The 9,059-nt window shown below is 39.2% G+C and overlaps 1 protein-coding gene across 3 annotated transcripts; it reads left to right on the forward strand.

The window, feature by feature from the left end:
• Nucleotides 1-280: 280 nt before the first annotated feature.
• On the forward strand, nucleotides 281-6,545 carry LOC125207590 (polyadenylate-binding protein-interacting protein 3-like). 3 transcript variants are annotated; one of them, XM_048106991.1, is made up of 14 exons: nucleotides 281-573; nucleotides 1,364-1,508; nucleotides 1,608-1,745; nucleotides 1,864-1,994; nucleotides 2,204-2,394; nucleotides 2,520-2,697; nucleotides 2,789-3,022; nucleotides 4,008-4,124; nucleotides 4,216-4,249; nucleotides 4,578-4,885; nucleotides 5,014-5,136; nucleotides 5,611-5,703; nucleotides 5,783-5,845; nucleotides 6,141-6,545. In XM_048106991.1, exons 2-14 carry the CDS (start codon nucleotides 1,412-1,414, stop codon nucleotides 6,141-6,143), a joined length of 1,710 nt encoding a protein of 569 aa, XP_047962948.1. In that variant the 5' UTR covers nucleotides 281-573; nucleotides 1,364-1,411; the 3' UTR covers nucleotides 6,144-6,545. The 3 variants fall into 3 exon arrangements, with proteins under 3 accessions (XP_047962948.1, XP_047962950.1, XP_047962949.1); XM_048106993.1 differs by having other exon boundaries at nucleotides 4,668-4,885; XM_048106992.1 differs by having other exon boundaries at nucleotides 1,611-1,745.
• The last annotated feature ends 2,514 nt before the right edge of the window (nucleotides 6,546-9,059 follow it).

The raw sequence follows: 9,059 nt of genomic DNA on the forward strand, positions 1-9,059 counted from the left end.
ACTACATAATCAATCATGCAGTAGTTACAAAATTTTAAAATTGTATAACTGGCCATAATTTAATTAAATTTTATGTTGTTTTTTAACAATGTACCCTTAACAATAATAGTAAAATTTTCGCAATATTGTATGTCATTGGCCAAAATTGCTACATGCAGGATCATAATAAGCTTTGCATTTCGTTTGATTTTAGTCGATTTCAATTCTTTTCTAACAAAAATAAAAAATGATTGTATTTTAAATAGGAGTACTATCACAAAAAGTTAGGGTTTCAGAAAACAAAATCAAATGGGGTTAAAACAGTAAACCAAAATTCCCCTAATTTCCAACCCGATTCTTCCGCGAAATGCAATGGCAGATCCAATTCGGGTCGAGTCGGGTCGCCGGGTACCGTATATGTGCACTCGCCCACTTCCATTTTGCCGAAAGCATATCACAATTAGCCCCATTTCCTGATTCGGCTCCGGTTTTTTCACCTCCGACGTATCTGAACGACGTCGCTTAGTTGTTCGATCAAACCCTCTTCCGTGATTGCCTCCCTTTCTCTCTCTGCATCTTCCCATTCTGTTTCGCGTGAGTATACTCCGTCATCCCTCTCTGCATCAAGGTTCAAGGAGGGATTTTCTTGGGTGATTTAGCTCCTAATTTAGTTAATTGTATCCATTCCAGTGATATTCGTTTGGATTTTATTCGGAAAATGCTATAGCTGAACATGAACAAAGGAAATTAGCGGCGAATATACTAATAATCAATTTGTTTCTGCAACAGTTTTTAGTTACATTTTATTGCTTGGTGCTTGCTATAAACTAAATAGCCGTGTTGTAGGTGCGCTGGAAGCAGTTCATTCTTTGTGTTGGTTTATTATTTGATGATGATTGTTATCAAGCACAAGTTTTTCTGTATTACCTGTTTTTTTTTCTTTCTTTTCTGTTGTTTCCCTAATCTTGTATTATGCCATGACCACGTTTCTGGCTTTGTGGAATCTTTAGAATTCATTTTTTAATTATTATTTAAAAAATTATGTATTAGTGCATCAGATTTTGGCAGCATTGTTTCATACATTGTGGTTTTCACTACGTTACCTTTCTTATTTGTGCACGAAATGTAATCTAGTGTTGTGAAAACTATGTGAGTTGGATAAGTATTACACTGAATCCTTAGCAACTCTCTGAATATGATCTACGGATACACCTAAATGGTGATGGCGCGTTGTTCCTTTCATATTACCAAGAGAAGTTACTTTACTTGTTGAAAGCCTTGGACTATTGTTACGATTCTGTTTAGTTATTTCTCATTCTCTTTTGTTAAACCTTTTCTTATGCGTGTTGAAAGATTTTAAATGTAATGTTTGTGTTCTTTGCAGTACGTTTTCTGGACCTGGGTTTAATTTATTTGCTTGCATCTGCTGAAGATGAATATGCAGCAAACTCTACTACCACCCAGATCTTCTTCTAATGGATATGGTCATCATAAAATCAAAGGAGACACTGCAACAAGCTTTCTTAATAGTAGGTTTCGGCTGATAGCTGGGGTGGTTTAGTTGAGAATTCATGATTGTGCACTCATAGTTTGTGTATATATCTAACTCCGATTAACTTTGGGTGTAGCAGAAACACATGAATCCAATTCTTGTGATAGACTTATATATTTAACAACATGCCTCATCGGACATCAAGTGGAAGTACAGGTGCACGATGGATCTGTATATTCCGGAATCTTTCATGCTATCAGCGAGGGGGATTATGGTATGTTGAGAAAATATAGCTGGATATGGTTATTGATAAAAGCATCTTTGTATGGTGTAAGACCTATTTTGAACCCTGCTGTTATGAAATGTCCCTTTACTCTTTTTCGCTGGTATAGGTGTTATTCTGAAAATGGCATACTCAGTTAGGAATGGTTCTCAAGGGCAGAAAAATATCTCAGATTCTTCTAAGACGCCTTCTAAGACTTTGATCATACCTGCTACGGATCTTGTGCAAGTCATAGCAAAGGTTCAACAATTTCTGTCCTCGTAAATCTTGTTTTCTGATGACAAATTTGAACTGCTACCCTCACATTTTGTTGATAAACTGATAAAGTTACCTGTAACTTGTATTATGTGATCTTGATTGTGATGCAGAGCATTCTGCTAGCATGGGTTTTTTGTAATTGGATATAACATCCTAAAGTAAATCTTAATTGTAAATTGTAATCGGAACAGGACGTACCTGTAATTAGGGATGGGTTCTTGAATGAGCTCCAGCGCGAAAAGCATCATGAGCTTATGACAGATTCCTGCATATCACAATCACAGCATGTAGATGCGGGGAGAGAATTGGAGCGATGGGTTCCGGATGAAGATGATCCTGGGTGTCCAGAACTGGAGAATATATTTGATGGCCCTTGGAACAGGTTGAGATATCACATTTACTCTCTTAAACTTACTGTTTATTCATGACAAAGTTCCTCCAAATCTCCAATTAATTTAGTATTGTGATGCTATTTTGAGTAGTACGGTACCTTTATTTGCATACCAGAGGCTGGGATCAGTTTGAGGTTAATAAAACTTTATTTGGAGTCAAGAGCACCTTTGATGAGGAGCTTTACACAACGAAACTTGATAGAGGTCCCCAGACGAGAGAATTGGAAAGAGAAGCTTTAAAGATAGCTAGAGAGATTGAGGGCGAGCAAACTCTTGATCTTCATCTTGCAGAGGTTGGACTGAAACTTGACTTACTGTTCTTTTTTCTTTCCTTTAGTGTGTGCGACTCTGCTTTTTGTTTATCTCAGTCATGTCATTGTGTAGGAAAGAGGTATTCAAATTGATGGAAACATTGAGATAGATGAAGAAACTCGCTTTTCATCAGTCTACCGGGGGCCTGATGGCAGCACATACGAAGAGATTGTGGAGACGGTGTTGGATTCGCAAAATGATGAAACATTTGGAGATGTCTCCGTTTCGCATACTGGCAGAACTCACACAGACATTAATAGGGGGAAAAGCAGTGGGACTCAAGTGTCACTGAAATCCTTACTAACGGTACTTCTCAATTTCTGTAACTGTTCTTTGATTTCCATTATACCTGGCATTATTATTGGTATTCTTTCAATTGTCGTGAGGAGTGATAGCTTTCTTATGTTACTTCCACAATCTCACTTCAGTCTTCTGATTATCAATACTTTAGATAGTGATGAAGGGGAAGGGTTTCCAGTTCATTAATTATTCCTAAAAAGTAACAATATGTTCATTTAATCCATGAATTACCTTGGATATAATCAAAGTTCCTTTTAGTTTCAAAATCCCAGCACACTCTGGTATTTCATCTAGAGGCAACAGGCAACTTTAATTGTCTTTTCTGCTTCTTTATCTTTGTTTTGTAATGAAAAACAATTTTTTCTGCCACAGACACTCAGGCTATGCTTGATTTCTCCTTTTACATTATCTGATGTCCATCCCTTCTGGATTATGCTTCTGGTAGAGGCAGGGACCAAGTGGTCAATTATTCTTAGTATTCAAGCCAAACGCCCGTATAAATCAGGATTTGTGCTACTGCTACAAATTTTGCTCGCAGTATATATTGGATCCAATATAATTAGGTGAACAAAACACATATATAGTTGATATGTCTACTATTTGTTACTTCCCTCTTGCTCTCTGATTTATCGGTTAGGTCTTTTCTGTTGAGAGTAAAACTAAACTTTCTATGCATATGTTTCCACCTCTGAGGGTGTCATTTGCTAATTCATCCCGCTTAAAGGAATTTCAATATGCTGGAAGCTGCCATATGAGAATCCGCTTATTTGAGAATTGAGTTCAAAATTATTAACTGTGTGCGCCTACTGTAGTTGTCACAGTAAAAGGGTTTATTATCCTTAAGTAGACAGCTGATCTTTATTATAGTTTCCCATTTTTATACAACTTGCTTAGTTTCATTACAGTTATATCTCACACTGTTGGCCCAATTTACTCTATGCTGCATTTGAAATATAAGTTTCCAGTTATATCTCCTGTTTTGTCTGATTAGGGAGAAAGGCTATCTTCACTTGCTGCTATTAGCAGGGATGCACATCATCCAGTGTTGGTGGGTTATGCCAAGCATACTGCAAACAGATACTCTCAGGAGGACGAAGAAATGCAAGAAGTGAGAGTCTATTGAACTCCGCAGTTTGACAACATTTCTTTGAAGTGTTGTTGTTGATGGATCTAACCATCACGTTCTTTCTATTTTGCAGGTACATTTACGGAATCAAGCATCTAAAGCTGAGGGTGAGCGATCTTTCTTATTTGTTAGGATTGTTCCAGCCACATACATATATTTGGTCCAGATAGCAAATCTTCCTTTCATAATAAGCAAGAATCTTCTTAAATCTTAATCAAGTTTTCCTTTCTTATTAGGTGCCTTTTTTGGCTCTTCCTTCTTTTGATTAGTCTTATTGGATGAGTTTTTTCAAATTTTGGTAATATTTATAAGGGTTGTTGAACTGGCATTTTCATTGATTGAGACAATTCTACCCTTATTTTACTTTTGCTTTGTCAATTGGTGCAATGTTATTTATCTGTCTTCATTAAGATTGACGTACATATACATTCTCAGATTCAAACTCATTGAATAAAGAACGCTGTTCTAAGGTGGGATTATCTGCAAATGCTACCGAATTTGATCCGTCATGTTTTTCATCCAAAGGTCCGGATAAGGGAAGCTTCTTCAATGAGTTACCAGCGGGCACCTCATGTCCTGTAGCACAAGGGATTGCATCCTCTCTTGCTCGGACTAGTAGTTCCGCATCATCTTCTTCTGATCGTGGAGGAGGTACTTCAGCTTCCATTGTCCGTGGACTGTCTCCTAGTTCATCTGTTGCTTCGTTGTCTTCAGAGAAGTCAACACTTAATCCACATGCCAAGGTGACTACAGTTTGGAAAATTTGATGCATGCCATTTATAATTTAGTGTGATCATGTCCTATGGTGCATCACATTTGCATGTCAAGTTTGTGTTTTGCTAACCCTCTTACCCGTCTTCATATCTTTCAGGAGTTTAAAATGAATGCAAATGCTAAGAGCTTTGTCCCATTTCAGACGCCTAGGCCGTCTTCTCCCGTTGCAGAGAATTCCTTTTACTATCCACCTCTGCATGGCTTTTCATCTGGTGTTGGGGTGAATACACACATCTTTGTTGCTAGTTGTTTTTTTTCTTTGTTTAGATCATTAGATTGCCGTTAATATTTCAATGAATCAAGCTTACCTTTTTTGTCAAACACGTGTGACATAAGAACTTATGGATGCTAGTTCTGTTCATTCAGTTAATCAGCCCTTCAATTGCATGTCCAGTGATACTGTAAGGGTGGCTTTTCAGTGTTTTAAGAGACTGAGAATAAAGAGGAAATGCTCTTATCTGATAATGTGACGTTTAGAATAAAATTCCTGGACTCATGCATGTTTATGTTTGTTTTAATGATAACAGAATTTGGGAAGAAATATCTTTGGGTACAAAACTACTAATCAGAGCCTTAATATTTTTTTGGTCTACAAAGAAGGAAATGGCACTTCTTGGGCATTGCATTCTTGTCACTTTCTTAGGTATATTCAACTCATTACTGATCCATATTTGGGCTTATTATGATTATGCAGGCTGGGGCTTCTTTTGCTCCACAACAGCCAGTTATGTATAATCCACCGGCTGCACCAATGACGCAACAATATTACCATCCAAATGGACCTCAGGTTCGTTGTAGTTTGCTCTACTAAGGATTCTGGCCACAGTCTGTGGCACTATGGAAACTTTAATTTAGTGTTCTTGCAGTATGGCCAGCAGATGACAGTAGGACAACACCGGCCTGTTTACTACATGCCAACATATCCTCATGTAAGACAGTCATCTCCCCTTTTTCTGTCTACACTTTCCTATGTCGTGCTGAAGAAGCCTTGATTAGAATTGCTTTGATGTGTTAGAGAGAACTAAATCACGATTTGCATCTGGACAACCCCATTGTCATGGATCCCTTTTCGTATAGTAATATAAGCATTATAGGCTTCCATTATCTTTGAAAATCTAAATTGATTCATAGAGCTCAAGTGTTCATTCCATTTATGCTGTTCATAATCCCGACTCTGTCGACTCGTTACTATGTCATCCCGTGAAATCTTATATTCTTGTGCAGTAAATGACTAAATGCACAATACAAGTGAAGGAACAGTTTTACTAGATGCTGGAAAACACCATATTTACATCTCTTTATGAGAGCTGAAATTTCTCACTCAAGGCCGGTTGGGATTTTTTATGGTGTGAGTCCAGCAGCAGCTGATGTGGTGCTCGAGCTCGGTGTCGGTCTCGGTCTTGAGATGACGAGGCCATCTGTAACATTAGGGGATTTTTTTCGTGTACTGGTTTTAACAAATCACTTTTCACATTCTTTGTTTGGGTTTGATATGAATTCATGTCATGGTTAGAGATAGAACATTTGGCTTTTTACTATTTATATTTATGGAGCGAAGTTATTAAAATATTGGACTTGTTACTGGATTGAGAATATAGATGAAAGTCAGTCACATGTGATTCGATTTTATTTAAATCTTATAAAGCTAGACCAACATACTTATGTATTGAACGAGAAAAAATAACATGACACTTGAAGATATAAAATACTCTACGGAACTATAATTCGTAACCCTTGCAACATTAGTTCATTGTGTAGCATAGTATCACTCCTTTGGTAACCTCATTCATTAGCATTGAACTTATTTCTCTTTAAATTAAAGGTCAATGCTCAATTGTAATTAATTACTCCAAATTTTGATTAACGAAATCATGCTATCTAAATGACTAAATCCAAATAAAATAATCTGAATCAAATCTTTTGAGTGGATTATTGCTTTATAATTCACGCTGGTTTAGTCATTTATTTGCAAATATTCGTTTACAAAAACAAAACTGATGCGACGGGCAATATTACATTTTGCCATTCCTAAATAAATTCGGCGATAATGTTACCGTTGCTTCGCCGAGTGGCGATTTATCGCCGGATTATCGCCGAGCGATCGCCGGCCACTGTGGGCGACGCTCGGCGATAATCGGCGATTTTTAAAATTTTTTTTTTTTTTTTTTGGCCGAACGGCTATTTTATCCCACCCCTATAAATATTTCATCCTCTTCCTCCATTCATCACCCACAAACTTCATTCACACAAATTTTCAATCTTTTTTCTCTCCATCTTTATTAAATGAGTTCTGATTCATCGTCTCGTGCTCAGTCCGACGAGGAAATATCACATTCTTCTTCCGAAGAAGAGGTACCTCCCGCTCCCACCGGATGGGATGTAGCGGGTTTCGCCAACAACCCAATCAACAACTATATCTCCCGCCGCATACAAAGCGAGATCGCTCGAATGCAGCAGCCCCACCCCCCAACGGCCAATCTGCCGGCGGCGCCGATACATCCCTCGCAACCACACTGGTGCGCACGATCGGCTGTTCGCCGATTATTTCGCGGAGGAACCACGTTATCCGGCAGATGTATTTCGTCGCCGGTTCGTAATGCGCGCGCTCCTCTTCCCGCGCATTGTTAATGCGTTGTCCGCGCGTTACCCCGAGTTCCGGCTCCAGCGAGACGCAGCAGGAAGCCCGGACTATCGCCCCTGGCGAAATGCACCGTTGCCATCCGGCAGCTTGGCATATGGAGGGTCCGCCGACATGTTCGATGAGTATCTGCAATGCGGCGAGACGACCGGCAACGAGTGCCCGAAGAATTTCTGTCAGGGCGTGCGAGAGATATTCGGGGGAGCACTACCTTCGCTCGCCGGACGCAGCTGACCGCGCCTACTGGATTGGCACCGGAGGACCCACGGCTTTCCGGGGATGCTCGGCAAAGATCGATCGTATGCACCGGCAAGTGGAAGAACCGCCCAACCGCGTGGCGAGGCGCTTTACTACCGGCTACAAAGGTACGCATCCCACCATCATTCTTGAAGCCGTTGCCGACCAACGGCTTTGGATTTGGCATGCTTATTTTGGTATAGCCGGGTCGAACAACGACCTAAATGTTCTCAATTCCTCGCCCCTTTTCAACGAGCGGATCAACGGATTAGGCCCCTCCATCGAATTCACGGCCAATGGCAATGTGCATAACATGGGGTACTACCTGGCTGACGGCATCTATCCGCAATGGCCCGTGTTTCTGAAGACGATCAGATGCCCACTCGGAGATAGAAGAAGGTATTTTGCCCGAGCGCAAGAGTCTGCGCGCAAGGATGTGGAGAGGGCATTTGGGGTGCTCCAATCGCGATTTGCACTGGTAAAGGGTCCGACGCGCTTTTTCTACCAGGGGGATATTGCCGATATCATGTATGCGTGCATCATCATGCATAACATGATCATCGAAGATGAACACGAAGGCGTCCTCGACGTCACCAACGACCCAAGTGTTGCATCATCGAGTCACGGTGTCTCAACCGAGTCCGCCCGCCAGGGTGTACCGCACAACGAACATGAACGGTTCCAGGCGTTCATGGACATACACCAGAAGGAGGCCCATCAAGCACTACAACACGATATCATCGAAGAATTGTGGGCAAATAGAAACCGCGCCCACCGCCCTTGAATTTTTTTTTCTTTGAATTTTTTTTTTGATTTTTTATTTCCATTCGTGTACTTTTTTTTTTTTTTAATTTTCTTCGTTGTAATGTGTACCCGTGTTTAATACAACGAACTTTATTACTATTTATTTGATTTATCTTTATAAATTAAATAAGCTAGCTTTATTATATATAAAAATAAAACAATTAAATTAGTGATGATGTAAAAATGAAATGTTGAGTTAGGGAGAAATAAGGGAGAAATAAGATTAACGAAATCATGCTATCTAAATGACTAAATCCAAATAAAATAATCTGAATCAAATCTTTTGAGTGGATTATTGCTTTATAATTCACGCTGGTTTAGTCATTTATTTGCAAATATTCGTTTACAAAAACAAAACTGATGCGACGGGCAATATTACATTTTGCCATTCCTAAATAAAATAAAATAGAATATTCAATTATCATTAAAAAATACAGAAAAAATAAAAAAATGGAGAAAATTTA

Source organism: Salvia hispanica, chromosome 2 (assembly GCF_023119035.1).
Source record: "Salvia hispanica cultivar TCC Black 2014 chromosome 2, UniMelb_Shisp_WGS_1.0, whole genome shotgun sequence".
NCBI classification, from domain to species: Eukaryota; Viridiplantae; Streptophyta; class Magnoliopsida; order Lamiales; family Lamiaceae; genus Salvia; species Salvia hispanica.